Consider the following 19,730-nt stretch of genomic DNA (forward strand, 5'->3'; position numbering starts at 1 on the left):
TCCTTCCTCTCTATCTTTGCCTTTATTTTATCTGTTGTGCTTTTAATTTTGTTATGGCTTAGATAGTTGTTTAACCAATTTCATATTATAGCATGTGTTAAGTTTCCGCACACTTGTTGTTTGGCATATTGCTTGATTTGGTTAAGTTGTATTTTGGGGGTCTAAACGTTCAAAGGTGTTTTGTACATGTTTTTGAACTTTCAGTTGAGCATACACACATCACATTTAAACAAGTACAATCGAACAAATGAATAAGGCATTCATTGAACATTAGGCATGTGTGTTGTGTGTGTGTATCAAATATGGAATAATCCGTAGTCTAGAGTGAAGTTTCAATGATCAATTCAATCAAGTCATACACAACTAGTACTAAGTCAAGTGGTCTATCTCAATTATAGAAATGAACATATATAACCTCCCACAGAAAATGATTACATATCTTTGAAGCTTTTCATTTGGCTTCTTTACAATTCATAACATTTGATCATTTTGAATCAATACATCTCATTTTGAGATTGATGCCTAAAATTTTTGATATTTCAATTTGATGAACAAGCTTTTGACTTTTGGGCATTATACATTTTCAATACAAGTTGCTTTCCCTTTTCCTAGTCAAATACTAGTATGTGCAACGGCTTTTGTAGCTCATTATCTCTTTTCATTTTGAAATTTACATTTGTTGAGCTCTTTAAGCAAAAACAATAAAAAGTGTGGGAAGATATATAGGCACAAGTCTATACAAGTATCAAAACCATCAAAACTTTTGACCAATCATTCATGACAAGCTTGAAGATCGATTTACAACAATCACACATAGATTTCAAGATTTTTCCCACAAAGAAATAAGTGCATAAAGAACAAACTAAGCTCGTAAATGCATAAAGCCATTTGTACGAAGGTACAAGGCAAAACTCACATGTGATATGTGCTCAAACATATACGATCAAACTTTTTGAATTTTTCACTTTTTATGTGGTTTTAGATTTTTTACTCACACAAAACTAAAACATAAAAGTAAGATCAAAACAGAAACATTGCATAAAAAGAAATGCAAAATGCACAAAATGCATAAAAATATGACATTTAATGTATAAAGGGTCCTACAAAGATCGAAAGAATTAGATCAAGGACCAAAAGAATTAGATCAAGGACCAAAAGAGTAAAAACTCAACCATAGGAACCCTTCCTCATTCAAACGGAACAATTGTTTGGAATGAGTGTCTCAAGAGAAGTGAGACGAGGGTTAAAAGAATGAGAACCGGAGATGCACATAGTCAAGGAGTTAAGAGCATTAAACATTTTCTTTAACAACATACTATTTTCACTCAAAACCGGTTTACTCTTTTTAGCACAACTTCCAAAAAGCTCAAGTTTTTCTTTTCTTTTGATTCTTTGAAAAACATGAAATTTAGAGCATTGAGGTCTTAGATGACCAAAGGCACCACAATGGTGACAAACAATGTGTTTAGGTCCACTAGGCTTTTTGGGAAGGGATCTAGCAACATGGTTTTGTTCCCTCTTCAACTTATGACATTGAGGCCTTATATGACCAATCACACCACAATGGTGGCAAGTTGGAACAAACTTAGATCCACCCAAAATCTTAAGTTGAGACCTAAACGGAGACTTTGACTTAACAACCTTTCTCTCCATCTTTTGATTTCTTTTATGTGGAGAAATGTACACTGATTTGTCCTTTGAGGTAGAACCCACAATAGGTACGAAATCGGGTACCACAACATGATTGCAACATATATTATCATCCATTTTAGCAATAGGTTCAGCAATCAAACACTTGGCATGCATCTTAAGAAATTCATTTTTCACAGTTTAGCTCATCAATAAGTTTGTTAGACAAAACAAGTTTAGCATCCAAGTCCATATTCAAACATTCAAACTCTTTTAGCTTTTCAAGAGAATTTTCAGCAAGTTTCTTATATTTTTCAACCAATTTGTTTGCTTCATTGAGCTTAGTAATCAAATCATCATTTTCACAAAATAACTTGCTCAAATCCTTATTAAACTTCTTAGCCTTTTTCTTCAAGAGTTTGATATTAGGAATATCAACAACATCCAAAGATTCATGTAACATAGCATCACAATCATGAGAATTATCACTCATAAAGGCATTTTCACAAACACATGGCATGTTTCATTAATCACCAATAAAATCATACAAAAAGGCATACAAAGCACTATCCATGGCAAATAAACACAAGGGATCAAGGATCACACTTAGGTATTTAAACCACAATAAGTGTACCCGCTCTAATACCAATTGAAAGTTCAATAAGTGTATAAAACACTATGAACGTTTAGATCCCCAATTAACAAATTATCAATTCAAGCTTAATATCAAACAATTAATGTGCGGAATATGAATATAAGCTTAATACAGAATTGATAAACAATCTAAATCAAATAAAATCACATCTACAACAGAAATTAAATGGCAAAGATTAAGGGAAGAGAGATGCAAACACAAGGACAACACAACAATGTGTTATCGAAAAGGAAACCGAAACCCTCGGCGTAAAACCTCTCTGCCACCCTCCAAGCGGTAAATAATCCACTAAAGAATGTAGTTGGGATACATGAACAGCAGAAGACCCTCCAAGCCTAATCTACCTAATGTACCTAAGTCCTCCAAGCTCCTACTCCAACGAAGTTACGCCAAACCTATTTCTTATTTAGCTTACCGGATTCCACTACTTGACCATAGCATCAACCAATATGAAATTGGTCCCTTCTTAACTACTTCCCAAACACCAAATGGCCTTCTCACAGATATGGGTATGGTGAGAAAAAGTTTTGGTAATGTACCTCTTAAGGATGTAACAATGGAGAGTAAGAGAGTAAAGGAATTTGAAGAGTCTCTATGTGAAGAATGGGGATGAATCAATCTTGTGTTTTTTTTTAGGGTTTCTCTCTCAAAATTCTCTTTGGAAACTCTCTATATTTCGTGGGTATAAGGATCTATATATAGTGGGGTGAGAAAGGAATGCGAAGAGTCAGTTTTTCCCAAATAGGGTGGTCTGGTGACTTGGCCTCGCGACTGGACTGAGTTGCGAGTTCAAGTCGCGAGCTAACAGCCTGGGACTTTTGTCCTGTAGTGCAACAGCTAGCATGACTCTTCAGCTCCCTAGCATACTTCACACATGTGCTAGCTTTGGCGGCTTACCAGTCGCGAGTCAGCCGCAAGTCTCTGCATCTTTGCACAATCTTGAGCATTTCTTCACACTCTCTCACTCACTACCTTTACGTGATTCCCACCTAAATACAGGATTATTGATCGCTAAAATACAAGCAAATTTGGCACGGAATAAAGCCAACAAAATGGTTGATAAAATTCAACCTTACACAGGAGGTTGAAAAGTCACATGAGAAGCACATGCTGGAAGTTGAAAAGTCAAGTGCCAGGAGGCATCTCCGACTTATCTCGCGACTAGGCTAACTCGTGAGATGCATTGCTAGCCTGTTAAGTGTGCTTTCCTCATTTCTTTACCCACACTATAAAAGCCCTCATTACCCATGAAATTGAAAGGAGAATCTCATAGAGAAAACTTAGAAATACACTTGAGAGTTAGAGATTGCAAACCCGCAATCATCTACACATTTCTCTTAGTTTTCCTCTACTCCTACCTTCCTAATTACAAATAAGAGGTTCTTAGCCCAAACACATACCTTATCCAATTTGAGTGTTGAGAGTTGTTTTGGTGCCTATGGAAAGCATTGGATGAAGCCATTTTTTGGTGGATGCAATTTGGAGCTAATTGCGGAATCCGGATAACTAGTGAAAACAAGACTCACTAGAGTCCGTTGGGAGTTGGAACTCGAAGGATTCAAATACAATAGTAGATTAGGCTTGGAGGGTCTTTTTGATATCCTTGTACTCCAACTTTATTCACTAGTGGATTATTTTGGCTTGGAGAGCCACGGAGAGATTTTTACATACTTTGGTTTTCCTCTTCAATAACACGTCTCGGTGTTATCTCGTGATTGCATCTCTCTTCCGTTACTACTTGTGCTTTAAAATTCTTGTTGATTATGTATGCCCCTACACTAGGTTGTAGTCTATTTGTAAGGTTGAATTTATTCAACCATCTAATTGGCTTTATTCCGTGTCAAATTTGCTTATAATTCAGCATTTAGTAACCCTGTATTTAGGTGGGATTGTTGTAAGGGTAGTGAGTGAGATAGAGTGAAGTTTGCTCAAGAGTGTGCAAGAAAACAGAGTGTCGCGGCTGGGACTCGCGGTGGACTCGCGGCTTCAACCCGCCAGAAGATGCACACGTGCCAAGCATGCTGGAAGATGAACAGTCATGCTAGCTGGAGCACTACAGGACAAAACAGGACAACTGGCCATACGGTTAACTCGCGACTGGAACTCGCGACTTAGTCAAGCCGCGAGGTCAAGCCGCGAGCCACCCCTGTTTTGGAAAAACCTGACGTTTCGCATTCCTCTTCACTCCAGTATAAATACCCTTTTAACCCACGATTGAAAGAGAGCTTCCAGAGAGAATTTTGAGAGAGAAACCCTAAAGAAGAACCAGATTGTTTCACCCACAATCTCTACCTTAGAGTCTCATCAAATTCCCTCACTCTCTTCCTCTCCATTGTCAAATCCTTGAGAGTCATTATACCAAACCTGGTTCTCACCATTATCATCTCTGTGAGACAGACGTTTGGAGTTCTGGGAAGCAGTTAGGAAGGAGCCAATCTTCATTGGTTGATGCTACGGTGTAGTAGCGGAATCCGGAAAGCTAGAAAAGAAAAAGGTTCGGCGCAACCTCGTTGGAGCAAGAAGCTTGGAGGGCTTAGGTGCATTGGGTAGATTAGGCTTGGAGGGTCTATTGCTGTCCTTGTATCCCAACTGTATTTTCTAGTGGATTGATTACCGCTTGGAGGGCAGCGGAGAGGTTTTTCGCCGAGGTCTTCGGTTTCCTCTTCGATAACATATCTGGTGTTATCTCTGTGTTTGCATCTTCCTTCCTCTCTATCTCTGCCTTTACATTATCTGCTGTGGTTTATTTTGTTGTGGCTTAGATAGTTGTTTAATCAATTCCATATTATAGCATATGTTAAGTTTCCGCACACTAGTTGTTTGACATATTGCTTGGGTTGGTTAAGTTGGTTTTTGGGGGTCTAAACGTTCAAAAGTGTTTTTGTACACGTTTTTGAACTTTCACTATTAATTGCGCATTAATTACTCTTATTCCGCACTTATTTGAGTAGATTAAAAACAACATAGTCATAATTATAAAATTGAGGGTCTAAACGAGTTTTAGTGTTTTGCACTACTGAGCTTTCAACATCTTTGGTTGCAACTGGAGTTTCATCATGTTGCTCAATTTTGGACCATAAAGGGTTTTCTATTGATTGGCATTCGGTTAGCTTCTGTTTCTTAAGAAATGTAAGTCAATATAAAATAAATCTGATAGAACAGAAAACATTTTTTAGAACGTCGCAATACTCAGTATATTATTTTAAAAAACACTTTCAATGTTAGCTTCTCTCTACTATTTACCCTCACTCCCCGACCTCTCTCTCTACAAATCATTTTTTTTTCTTGCTCAAAATATTCGCATCAACACTTCGTTGTTTGCATAGATTCTAAATTTTGGGTCTATTTTTCATGATGATCCCAAATAGCACTAAAAAAATATTTTCTTATTTATAGTATATTTTTCCGTCAATGAAAGTTTGTGCTTATATATTTATTTTGAATTACAAGAAACAAACAACAATAAAATGTATTCTAGCTCATTTTCAAGATCACTACAGAAAAACAAATCAATTTTCTGAAAAAATTGTTCAAAACATAAGTCCTTTTCAAGTAAGCATTTTCCACTTTGTTGTGTTTGTTTCAAGTGAAAAACATATACAGAAAATATTTTACAACCCGACTAGGTGCTTAGGTAGACCGGAAAATAACATCAAACTAAAATCAATTTCAATTTAACCATAAAATTGTGGTCTTTTCAGTGTAAAATCTTTTACACTTCTATTTTACCTTCAACTGACTTACACTCCTATTTTCTAGCCTCTACCATAACCAAGTGAGAGAGAGAAGCTCACCGTCCAGCATATTTTCCAGCATATATACAAATTTTCCAGTAATAATTTTACGTGCAAACCAAACACTAAAAACTATTTTTTAGCATATTCTCTAGAACGCAATCAAACAACTGAAAATATTTTTCTTTCCAAAAAAATATTTTACCCTCAAAAAATATTTTATATCAAGCCAAACACAGCAAACTTAGCGTGGAAATTTTAATATTTGGCTTGGTTGGTCAATTTTATTTAAGTATGATTGCTCAGGGATTCGAGTAATCCAACCCACTCGACCTGCCCAATCTAATCCAAAAGGATCTTGGACAAATTCATCTAACAAGTAAGTCAGGTGAGTGAAAATCTCATTCGACTAACACAACCCACACAAGGCTCATACCTCTCTTTCTCCCTCTCCAAAGCTTAGATCAGCCCAAATGCCACCAAGCTTATAATGAAATTGTCGTGCCATAACTGCAACAAAAGCTTTGTCTGTGGCGAACATAAGCAACTATCACACTCTTCCTCTTCAGCTCTGCACCCTCTCCATCAACAGACGCTTAGACAAGTGGTGGACGGTTTCTACCAATCCATGTGTCCACAATATGTGTAAGACATGCTTGCCCAAAAAAGTTAGATTAAATGGCAAGTGTTGTAAAAGCATAAGCTCAAATACCAGGATTGATAGTGAAAATACTTTAGGTTTTAAAAAGATTTCCAAAACAAACAATAGTAATATGAACAAAAAATAACTCCAAAAAAATAGACAATACCATGGTTTTGGCTTAAAGGTTTTTCCAAATGGGAAAAACTTTGGATTAGTTTGAGAAAGCCGTAGAGAGATTTTGTTATTTGGAAGTTCTTATTTAAGCATGTAAACATTAATTATGTAATTTTTTTTTATATAATGAATTTCTTTGTGTGTTTGCATCTATTTTTTCAGGTTTTTGGCTGAAATTTACTATATAGGTGATTGGGTTTGTTCTCTCAATAGAGTTTTTTAATTGGTTTGTAGATTTGAGTGTCTTGACCCAAAAACTTAAGTCAATGAGTTTTGGTCTAATTTTTTTCATATTAAACACTCACTTTTATCAATAGTTGCCCATGTGGGATTTCAAAAATTAATTAAAAGTCTTGCTACAAACACAAAATCATAGTATTTTTCACAACTTATTCACATATTCAACTCACTGGGTCGAAAAATTCTATGTAAAAGTATGCCTTCTTATTATTATTATTTAAAATCAAGTATTTGCCTTCAGACTTACTCCTTATTTAATCATACATGAATATTCTAATAAGTTAACATTAAGCCCAATCCAACTCGACCCAAGTTCTGCCACGATTTGGAAATAATAGTCCTTAGTTTGAGAATTGACAACCAACTTAATTCTCTAATTAACTCAATTGGTAAAGTTTCTGATAATTAAATAAAAGATTTGGGATTCAATCCTCACCTACACTAAAAACCAATTAGTGTCTTGATTTGATGATAAAGAGTTACTTATACCAAAAACTGATTGATGTCTTGATTTAATAATAAAGAGCTATTATCAGAAGCGGATGCCATAAGTTAAAAGCCCTCTATAAAAAAAATAAAAAATAAAAAATAAAAAGCTTAATTCTCCCCATAGCCTTGTCTTCTTCTTCTTCTTCTTCTTTAATCTTTTTTTAATTTTTAATTTTTAATTTTTAGAAATACTAATATCTTGAACATCACCCCAAACCCACCCTTCAGGGCTCAAACCCATGAATATAGAGATGGCAATAGGGCAGGGCGGGGCCGAAGGATGGAGTCTTCATCCCCGCCACGTATGATAGAACAAACTTCCTTACCTCATCTCCACCTCTTAGGATCCCTGCAAAGCCCCACCCCACCCTAGCACGTTCCACAACTCATTTCATTAATATAAATATACTTAAAATGACAAATAAATTTATTATATCAAATAAAACTAATTTTTACCAATGACAACATAATAATATCCAAAGTGTTTAACAAGACAAAACAACATAATCCAAACTCCCAATACATAACAAAATTAACATTGCCTAGTTTTTCAAAAATAATTTTCACTTTCTTTCACCATAATGCAAGCAAGGCTAAAAAACCTAAACTCATACTCATCCCATCCCTGCCCCACAACCTATGTGGGGAGGAGAAAACCCATATGAGAGCGAGATAGAACAGGTCAAGATAAGATGAGGCAAAATTATTATCCCTAAATAAATACCCCCAAACCCTCATGGTGAGAGGGGGTACCACTTTGCCAACATTGGCGGTGGTCCTACAGCCCTCTCTTAGATAATACTAGCTTCTTTTTTTCTTTTTTCTTTTTCTTTTCTTTTTTTGGAGAGAATCCGGTTATGTGTCATCACTTATAAATGCACACAACTACAAAAGCAAAACAGAAGACAGCTGGGTCCTGCTTAAGAATATCACAAAGAGGTTCCAACCCAGTGATCTCATCTGCGCTACTATTCATTTTGCAAATCACCATAAGAGTAAAAAGTTGCTAAAAATGTGTCCATCTATATATCTATATGACATTGTCATCCTATTCCTACCAAATGCTGTTAATTTGTAATCCAGGACCAGGTGCAATGCAAGTCATTTATGTTTAAATTTCCCACGTGTGCTTACATTCACACAAAAATTGGTTGGTTTGGTTGAGCCAGTTCTATCTGGCTTGGCTTACTCACCATGATAATATCCACATGGCAACCACAGTTGTACTGCAATGGAGTAGGACCCCACCAGTGCCATGCAGCCAATTAAATGGATATGGGACCAGGATGTTTTTCCATGGAAAAATCTCTTTCCAAGTTTCCACACACACAGTCACACAGTGTGAGTGGTTTTATTATTATATTGTAAAGTGGGTTGGGTTAGAGGTGGTGCTGCTGATATTTGAATAGTTGTTCGTAGATTTGTATTAAATGAGTGAAAAGAAAGAAAGAAAGCAACTTGGGGCTCTGTTATCTCTTTCCTGTCCTTCCTCCCTTCCTTTCTTTCTTTTTCCTTCTTATCTATTAGACTTTAGACCACTGATCTTGATCTTTTTTGGTTCTTGACTACTTCAGCAACTTGATCCCATAACAACTCTCTCGGCTGCTTTTATGATTTTTGGCATCATATAGTAAGAAGAAAGAGAGGCTGGAGTGGAAGAACAAGCAACAGGTAATCATGGATGATTCTCTCTTGCCAAAGCTGGACAAAGAGGTTTCAAAAGAACTCAAACCAGAAACTCAGGCATCCAAAAGAAGGTGAGTTATTGGAGTACCTTAAATTTTTTTTTTTTTTTTTTTCAGGAGGAAAAGGGTGGTGAGTCAGTACCTTAAAAAGGTGTTTGTACTCTTGAGTTACTATAGTTTGGGAAATACATATTTTCTATGATTGTTTTTTTTTTTTTTTCTGGTGGATTCTTTAACTTGTCTGAATTTATTTGACATTTAGTACCATTTGTTGTGTACTGTTACAGGAAATTGGTTCAAAAAACTGTTGTTACAGTGAGAATTGGAGCAAATGTTGGGAAACTAAAGAATGAAGGACCACCTTCTGATTTTTGGTCTTGGAGAAAATATGGCCAAAAACCTATTAAAGGATCTCCTTATCCAAGGTTTACATTGCTTTAAATTATCATGTCATGTTTTGGTTTTTTCTTACAAGCTTTTATTATCTGGATGGATTCATTTTCTTCTTCTTTCAACTTAAAATTTCATATCCCAAGATAGTAACTTTAACCTTCCTGGCTGTTACTCATTTATAGCATGAATTTTAAGGTCAAATTGGATTTCCTTTTCCTCCATTACCTTAAGGTTTTACCAAAAAGTGATCCAAAAGACCTTCTTCTTCATTTTTCGTTGGCTTTCTCTCTTTCCTCCTCATCTACAATTCTTAATTTCTTTTTAATTTTTACTTGTAACTTCTTGCAGGGGTTACTATAGGTGTAGCACATCAAAAGGTTGTTCGGCCAAAAAACAAGTAGAGAGATGCAGAAATGATGCTTCAATGCTCATCATCACCTACACCTCTAGCCATAACCATCCAGGTCCTGATCTTTCCACCACCAACCTGATCCAACTAGCAGAAGAACCCAAAACCCATTCCACTGTAGATCTCCAAACACCCTTAAAAGAGGAACAGCAGGAGCTAGCACAAGAAGAAGAAAAACAAAATGAACCCACTATGACAACTAAAGAAAAAGAACCAGGTGAAGATCATTTCCTCTACATACAATCCCCTATAAGCAGTTCCCAAGATATAATAGTTAACCAAGCAGAAGACCCTTTCACAGTGAACCTAGAAAAACCCCATGAAACAATGGGTCTTGTCTTGGATGAAGAACCCCTCTGTTACTCCCAGCTCATGAACTTCTCCACACCCATGTCAGAGGAAAATGACTTCTTTGACGAGCTTGAAGAATTGCCCACATCTTCATCTTTCACAAGCTTCATGACCAGCAATTTTTTCGAGGAAAGGATTCCTGTTGTCCCTTCTTGAACCAAGTAATTCTTAGTGCTTGCAGCCTTAGAAAATGTACTTATGTTGTCCATATGGAACACCCACTACCTGTAGTTGTTTACTCTCTCTCTCTCTCTCTCTCTCTCTCTAGCATTTGTGGGTTCACAAAATGAGAAAGTAACGTCACTTTGGCATGAGATAAGTTAGTGGGTTGATGTTATCTTTTTATGTGTGAGATGGGGATTAATGCTCTTGGCAGATGGAAAAAATCCGCCATCAAGTCCCACATATAGAGACACACAGAAAGTGTGAGTGGTTGGAAGGTATATATTTAATTAAAGATAGCACGAGGTTCACGAGTGAGTGCTCAAAGATCTCTTTGAGATGAGGCCCTTTTTCTCTTTTTTTCATTAGTGGAGATGACAAGTTCCTTTCCCTTATTTTTCTTGGGTGGGTTGGATTTGGTGGATGAGATGTTTGCTTTTTTGGCAGTTCTCTTAGATTGATGAAGAATTTGGATTAGGCTACCAAAAAGTCTAGTACTTTTGTTTGTAGGCGTTTGCAGTCACAGATTCCCTACACAAAGTGCCAAGCTACAAGTGAAGTACCCCTTTTCATTGGGAAGATTGGCACAAGCCTGTTGGCATAAAACGCCCTGGATATGATTCTCTAATTTCTTACGCACGTGCCAACCACGTCACTTCATTTAGTTTAGAATATAGGATGCCAAGTGCCAACTAATTTAGTGGTCGGTGAGTTCTGTTTTTTTTTTTTTTTTTTTGATTAAATGTGAGTTCTGTTTATTATTGAATCTGTTTTACAAAGTTTTATGCACACCCAAAAAGCAATTAAAATCATATTTTTGAAGTGTGTATAACAGTTTATGTGCAGCAAGTTTGACCCGTGATAGAACGGGTAGTACTCTTCTCCTTGAAATTAAAAATATGAAAAATAAAATAATGGGTAAAGGGCCTTCCTACTCTCCTTAAGATTAAAAATAGCAAAAATAAAATAAAGGGCAAGGTTCTTCTACTAGATTCAAAGTGTCACCTCTTATGATTAGGCAATAATTATATTGTTCATCATTTTTATAGAGTAGGAATGGGAGATATTTTCTTCTTAAAAGGTCAAGATCTATTAGAGTCAGGATTTGACTTAAGATGGCAAATTTATATATAACATGCATTTATGCACATGTATATGAACACACGCGCGCACATATATTTAAGAATGATTTGATAAATAAAATGTCATTCAATTGATACATTATATATTTTAATGCAAGAAAACACACAAAAATAAAGTTTTATTGTATTGTGATTATATATTCGGTGTTTTTCTACGAGTAATGTTGAAATTCCACTTATGAACCCTACGAGTAATGTTGAAATTCCACTTATGAAAGAAAGATTTATAGTGGCTTTTTTTTTTTTTGGGGGGGGGGAAGATTTATAGTAGTTAGATAAATACAAAGTAAAGCATATGTAAATTTATCTTGTTGTGGTTAACATAAAATCATTAATGTTCAAATTGTAATAATTTAAAACAATTTTATGAATTTTTAGTAGTTAGGTAAATACCAAGGGTAACTTATGTAAAAAATTTCTATTGTAAATCATAAATGTTCAAATTGTAATATTTTAAAATTATATTATGAACATTTACGTACTTGAAAATTCAGTGTTTAGCTTGGAAGCAATTTTACAATTTGAAATTTTGTAATTATCTCAAAATTCATTTTTTATACATAAATTTTCTTTAAAGAGAATAAATATTTACAAAAAATATTTGAGGTTTTATTATAATTTTTTATAACATTTGAAATGTAACTATTAACATTTTTTCTTTTCTCTTTGCTTATTACTCTTGCTTTTTTATTTTCTTTTTTCTCTCCTAATATTATTTTTATTTGATTGGTTTTACTTTTAACTATAATAGACGTTGACAAAAATCAAAGTTATTAAGAGGTTTGGTTTAAATTTTCAGGGAAATAAAACAAAGATTTTAAGGATTACATAGATGATAATTTAACAAAGGGGGATCAGAGTGGGCTCAATGGACAACAGAATGGAATAGCTATTGAGGGTTTGGTGGTTAGGACTTTCTTTTCTCTTTCTTTTGCAGTTATTCTTGCGCCTTAGATCTGACAGTTATGGTACTATAGACATATCTAATTAGTCTTCTTCTTTCCTCACATTTGGTATTTTTTTTTTTTTAAGCCAACGCTAATATAAATTAACTACTAATAAGTCTATTACAAAAAAAATCGGCCTTGTCAAAAGCCAGCAAGTCCTCCGCCACAGACAATGGGTTAACAAAATTAGCATACTCAAAAGATAGGGTAGCTCCAAGCTTAGCCAATGCATCAGCACATTAATTCGCCTCCCTAATAATGTGTTGGATGATTGATCTATGGAATTCCTTCAATAGGTGTAGACATCGTATTTTGTACCCCTTACGACTCGGACTCCATTTCCCCAATGATGCTGAAATTCTAAAGCCCAAGGTTGGTTTATGGCCTGATCAGATTACAAATTGACTTGAGAAATGTTCAAATGGAAAATATAATTTTTTATGAGCAAATAAATTTATTTTTGGAAAAGAAAGGCCAAAGAAACCCTCGGTCTGCGTATGTAGGTCTAATGCATGCGCAGGCACGGACCTACGCACGCAACTACGGTTCCAGAAACCTATGAAAGGCAAGTTTTCTGTATTAAAGACTAAGGTTTGGAACGAATTCCACATTGTCTGGGAGCCGTTCCAAACCCCTATTTTTCAACTATATAAAGCCTTACATGGTATATTTCAAGAACACAGAGAGAAAATCCTAAGGAAAAATCTAAGATTCACTAGAAATAGTGAATCAACAAAGGAGATTTTCACAAAATATCCTCAAGTCAATTTTCTTTTAATTGTGACCATTTTTGGTCTTAATCTTTCAAGTTTAAGATTACTAATCACTTTTGTATTTCATTGTGAATAGATTGACTGAAGGAAACGGTTAAAATCAAGCTTGAAAAGCTTCTTGTTTGAGGTATTGAATTCTAAACTTTTTCTTGTCATTTCTTCATTTTGATTATATTTTAATATGTTTTCTTGCTTTATTTATGTGTTAACATGTTTGCTTGCCTTAGGTTTTCTTTGATTTATGATTTCATGCATGTTAGGTTATTAGATTTAAGTTTTGTTCGTTTTCTGTGTTTCTGTGTTTCTAGGTTAAGGTTTAGGGTGTGTCTGCGTGCGCATGCTTCCTGCATGTGTACGCAAGCTCGGAGTATGCGTACGCATACAACTAACTTGCGTACGCAAGCCTATGTATGCGCATGCATACTCGTGCCCAAAAACCCTAATATGAGTTTTCTGCTTCTGTTCCTTCATTTCTTTTACATAATATGCCTCTTTTGGCTTTCTTGTATGTTTTTGAGTCTCTATCCCTCTGTTTAATTACTTGGTTGCCTTTAACATGCTAGATTAAGGTTTCTTCTTTATTTCTTGCTTTAATATCATGAACATACATTAATATGATCATGCATTGATGCCATAGGTGCTATGATGTAGTAAGATAAGTGAGGTAAGTTATGCATTCACATGAACATGCATTTTGATGATAATTATGTTTGTTGAATGCTTGATTTCATGTCTAGATGTTTGGGATATATTTGATGATTAATACGTTGTTGTGATGCCTACGTTTCTATCTTGATTTAATTACTGCCTTGGATGAGATGATTAGTATGATAGATGTATGTTAGGGTTTGGAATGAATTGTCATGTTGTATGCTTAGTTGTATGCCAATGTGTGTGTGTGAGTATAGAATGCAATATTGAATATTCCCTTAATGAGATTAAAACGTAAAACACAAAAAGTGGAAGCCGACCCATGGGTCGAGTGGTTTTGGGTGCCTAACGCCTTCCCAAAATTGTACCTAGACTCTGAACCCATACTCTGGTAGTAAGATCAGTCCTTCCATGTAAGGGTGCTATAATCATGGTTCCTAGACCATAAAACTAGGTGGCGGCTCCTTTTTTTCTCCGCCTCAATCCACTCGACCGAGGTGTACTCCCCAAAAAGAGTGGCACCAACTGTGCGTTGCGCCCACAATAGGGTCCTGCAATCATTAAGCAGAGGGTCCAACATAAGATTATTTATAATGTAATTAGTAAGCAGTAAAAAAATAAGCTCAGCATCAAGATCTACACATATGGAGGAAATCCTAAGTTGAGAAGCTAGGGTAGGACCATCCTTTAGAGCCCATAACTCAGCCATGACTCCAGAGGTTATGCCCAACGATCTAGCAAATCCCATAACCCAATCACCATTCTCATTATGAATGAGCTCTCCACCACCTGCTAACCCAGAATTACCAATAGCAGATCCATCCGTACTAAGCTTCAACCACCCCACAGGAGGTTTGTTCCACTTCACCTGAATATTAACTATTGGATGCTTGTTGGGTTTGTCGCCAACAATTGCAAAGAATTCAGCACTTTTTTTAATACAAATGTTCTGAATATTTCTAGTAATGGTACTAGTAGAGAAAAGAAAAGAGTTTCTTTGATTCCATAACTGCCATAAACCAAACGGGAAAACAATCTTCCAAGACAACTGATGGTGCTTCGATATGCTATTAGAGGAGCAGTTTACTCTCATCCACTCTTCAAGATCGAGTAAGAAAAAATCATGATGTTTATTAGAGATGCCAAGCAACTTCCAGAAATTTTTTGCAACAATATAATCCCTAAGGACATGGGATATGGATTTCATGGCTTGTCCACACATTTCACATGCTATGTCAAGGTTTATGCCCATTGAACCTAAAATTTCACGTGTTTTTCCTTCTTCATCCTCTTTACACTTTGTTGCTGGTGTAGGGAATTTAACCCGAATTCCCAACCTATGAGAAACAAAGAAAAAAAAATAGAGAAAACAAACGCCAAATAAAAACAATCACACGCACAATACAGTATTTACGTGATTCGGCAATTTGTCTACGTCCACAGAGTTGCAAAGATTTCACTATTATCAGGGAAAAAGAAAATACAAGAGTGCGGCTACAGTTATTCCTCACAATAAAAAACACGGCCACAACACCCACAATTAAACCCTAATCACCAAAGTCAATTTCTATATAAAAACGAGCCAAAAAAACTTGTCCATGAGCACTCTGGCTTGGGCCTATCGGCCAAAGCCTCCGCTCCATGGACTGAGCCTTAGTAAATCTCCCATTAAAAACCACGCAATATTATTCGGGTCGGGTCGGGTCGTCGGACTGAATCAAACAAAATTAGGCTCCATAAAACCCAACAAATCTCCCACTTGGAGACTAGTTCAATCACCAACATCAACTGCAATCCTCCAAACACACAATCCCCTCATCTCAGCAACTCATCCCCCTATCCTCAAGCTAGAAGGCCAACTGAAGCTGCACACAACTTCAGCTTCTCAATAGTGACACCCTTAGTCAACATGTCTACCGGGTTCTTAGATCCACAAATCTTCTCAAGTATTACCAACTTATCTTAAACAAGGTAACGGATAAAGTGGTATTTTATCTGTATATGCTTCGACTTTGAATGAAAAACCGAATTTTTTGCAAGAAAAATTGCACTCTGACTGTCACTATGTAGAATGCCCATCTCCTACTTCTTATCCAATTCATCTAAGAAACCATGTAGCCAAATCATCTCCTTTCCAGCTTCAGTTGCTGCAACATACTCAGCTTCTGTAGTAGACAAAGTAACAATCTTTTATAGATTTGAAACCCATGATATAGCTGTACCACCTAGAGTAAAAACAAACCCAGTAGTACTCTTTCTACTATCAATATCACCATCAAAATCAGCATCTACATAACCCTGCAGTTTCAAACTTGCACCTGTGAAGTAAAGACATGTATCTGATGAACCCTTCAGATATCTCAGAATCCACTTGATTGCCTCCCAATGCTGCTTTCCAGGCCTACTCATGAATCTGCTCACAACTCCCATTGCATGTGCAATGTCTGGCCTTGTACACACCATAGCATACATCAAGTTGCCAATAGCTGAGGCATAGGGCACCTTGCTTATATGGTCCCTTTCTTCTTCTGTCTTTGGTGACTGTTCTTTGCTTAGTTTGAAATGACTACTCAATGGTGTGCTCAACTCAGCTATTGGGCACCTTGCTCATATGGTCCCTTTCTTCTTCTGTCTTTGGTGACTGTTCTTTGCTTAGTTTGAAATGACTACTCAATGGTGTGCTCACTGGTTAAGCTTCATTCATGTTGAACCTGCTGAGAACCTTCTTCACATACTCTGACTGTGAAAGCTTCAATGTACCATTAGCCTTGTCTCTAATGATTCTCATACTAAGGATTTACTTTGCAGCTCCCAAATCCTTCATTGCAAACTGTTTGGACAACTGCTTCTTCAGATTACTAATCTTCTCAATGCTAGACCCTGCAATAAGCATATCATCCACATACAACAGTAATATGATGTAAGAATTGTCAAAAGACTTAACATAGCAACAGTGATCAGCTTCATATCTCTTGAACCCAATTCTATGTATAAAATTGTCAAATTTCTTGTACCAGTGTCTAGGAGCTTGTTTTAGGTCATATAAGCTCTTTCTCAGTTTGCAGACTAGATTCTCTTGTACCTGAACAATGAACCCTTCTGGCTGAATCATGTAAAGGTCTTCCTCCAAGTCACCATGAAGGAATGCTGTCTTCACATCTAACTACATAAGATGTAAGTTTTCTGTAGCCACCATTCCCAATACCAGTCTGATTGTTGACATCTTCACAACTGGAGAAAATATCTTTGTGTAGTCAATTCCTTCCTTCTGCTGGAACCCTTTAACAACTAATCTAGCCTTATAATGTTTGCTACCATCATGCTCATTTTTTATTATGTATACCCACTTGTTGTGCAAAGCATTCTTTCCTACTAGCAATTCAGTCAGTTCTCATGTCTGATTCCCCAACAAAGAATCCATCTCATCGTTCATGGCTAACTCCCACTTGCTTAAATTCTCATCTTGCAAGGTTTCATTATAACACTCTAGCTCACCACCATCAGTCAACAGGAGATAATTTAAAACAGGTGAATAACGCTGTGGAAGTCTAATGTTCCTGGAAGATCTGCGAACTTTAGCTATAGGTGTACTCAGATCTACCTGTGAGTTTGCATTCTCCTTATCTTCTTCACCCCTTTTCTGGACAGTACTTTCAGTAAATTCATCTAAGTTGACAAACTCAGATTTTTTTTAATCTATCTCTGTAACATCTGACACTACAGTTGACTTGTCCTTGTACATAACCTGTTCATTAAATATCACATTTCTACTTCTGATGAATTTCCTGTTTTGTTCATCCTAAAACCTATGGCCAAATTTCTCATCACCGTAGCCAATGAAAAAACATATTTTAGACTTTGCATTAAGTTTACTACGAGCATCAGAATTAATATAAACATAAGAACCTGTCCAGAAAAAACATATTTTAGACTTTGCATTAAGTTTTCACATTTGTTTCTGTCTCAACTATGGTCTTCCACTTCTTAAAAGTTTCAAAAACATCAAATTTATTTTTTTAAAATTAAACTCATACCTTTCTGCTTGAGTCATCAATGAAAGTGATGTAGTACCTTGAACCTTCAAAAGATGCAACCAGAGAAGGCCCCCACAAATTAGTATGTACTAATTCCAATTTTTCAGCCTTCGGTGTCCTGCCAGTTTTCAAGAAACTCACATTTTTCTGCTTTTCTAAGATGCAACTTTCACACATGTTAAAATCAATGGACTTCAATTCTGGTAGTTTTCCTTTTGATAACAGCATCTTCATCCCTTTCTCACTCATGTAACCAAGTCTACGGTGCCATATGCTTGTATCAGTACTTGCATCAGCAACTGCAATTGTGTCTCTTGGACTTAAGGTCATATATAGAGTACCAGTCTTCTTTCCATGAGCCAATACCCTAGCTCCTTTTGTAACCTTCCACGTACCACCAACAAATAGTATTGCATGTCCTTCATCATCAAGTTGTCCAACAGAAATCAGATTCCTCCTCGGGTTAGGAATATGTCGAACCTTCTTCAGTAACCAAACAGATCCATTGGGCAACAATATCCGGATGTCTCCCATACCTACAACATCCAAAGCTGAACCATCAGCCAAATAGACCTTACTAAAATCACCTGCAACATAATTCTGTATGATTTCTCGGTGTGAAGTGGTATGAAACGAAGCTCTCAAATCCAAAATCCAATCATCAAGTGGACTGTCTATTGCAAGAAGTAATGCATCATGTACCTCTTCTGTTACAGCATTAGCAGAATCATCTTCATTCTTCTTCTTAGGACTTTTGCATTGCCTCCTAAAGTGACCTATTTTCCCACAGTTCCAGCATTGTACTTGTTGGCCTGATCTAGATTTGCTTCTGTTCCGATTAGAATTTCTGGATTTTAATCTGCCCTGATTTGAATTTCTGTCATTACCTCTACCTCTTGTCTCAAGGTTTAGGGCAGAACCAGATCCTGAGGTTTCGCCTGCATCTCTTCTGCGAATCTCCTCAACCAGAATTAAATCTTGTATATCATTATACTTGAGCTTTTCCTTTCCTGTAGAATTGCTTACTGTCATCCTCATTGCCTCCCAACTGTTTGGCAAAGAAGCCAAGACAATCAGAACACGAATCTCATCATCAAAATCAATTTCTACATACGACAATTGATTTGTGATAGTGTTAAATTCGTTCAGATGTTGTGCTACTGATGCATTCTCTGCCATCTTCAAATTGAACAATTTCTTCATCAGATGCACCTTGTTGTTTGCGGATGGCTTTTCATACATACCGGACAAAGCCTTAATCAGATCTACTGTGATCTTCTCCTTTACAACATTGTGTGCAATAGACCTAGACAGAGTTAACCTAATAACTCCCAGAACCTGTCTGTCAAGAAGCGCCCATTCCTCAGCCTTCATAGTCTTAGGTTTTGTCCCCAAAAGAGGCAGATGCAATTTCCTCCCATAGAGATAATCTTCAATTTGCATCCTCCAATACGCGAAGTCTGTGCCATCAAACTTTTCTATTCCAGACGCCTTTCCTGCTTCCTCTGCCATTGCTCCCACTCAAACCTAACCCTAGACTCTGATACCAGTTGTAGAGAATTTAACCCAAATTCCCAACCTATGAGAAACCAAAAAAAAAAAAAAACAAACAAACGCCA

General features: G+C 36.4%; 1 protein-coding gene across 1 annotated transcript; it reads left to right on the forward strand.

The window, feature by feature from the left end:
* The first annotated feature begins 8,964 nt into the window (after positions 1-8,964).
* Positions 8,965-10,721, forward strand: LOC126709538 (probable WRKY transcription factor 69). Its single transcript, XM_050409826.1, has 3 exons — positions 8,965-9,321; positions 9,537-9,674; positions 9,991-10,721. The coding sequence occupies exons 1-3, from the start codon at positions 9,242-9,244 to the stop codon at positions 10,556-10,558; spliced, it is 786 nt and encodes a 261-aa protein (XP_050265783.1). The 5' UTR covers positions 8,965-9,241; the 3' UTR covers positions 10,559-10,721.
* The last annotated feature ends 9,009 nt before the right edge of the window (positions 10,722-19,730 follow it).

The sequence above is a fragment of the Quercus robur genome, chromosome 12 (genome assembly GCF_932294415.1).
Source record: "Quercus robur chromosome 12, dhQueRobu3.1, whole genome shotgun sequence".
NCBI classification, from domain to species: Eukaryota; Viridiplantae; Streptophyta; class Magnoliopsida; order Fagales; family Fagaceae; genus Quercus; species Quercus robur.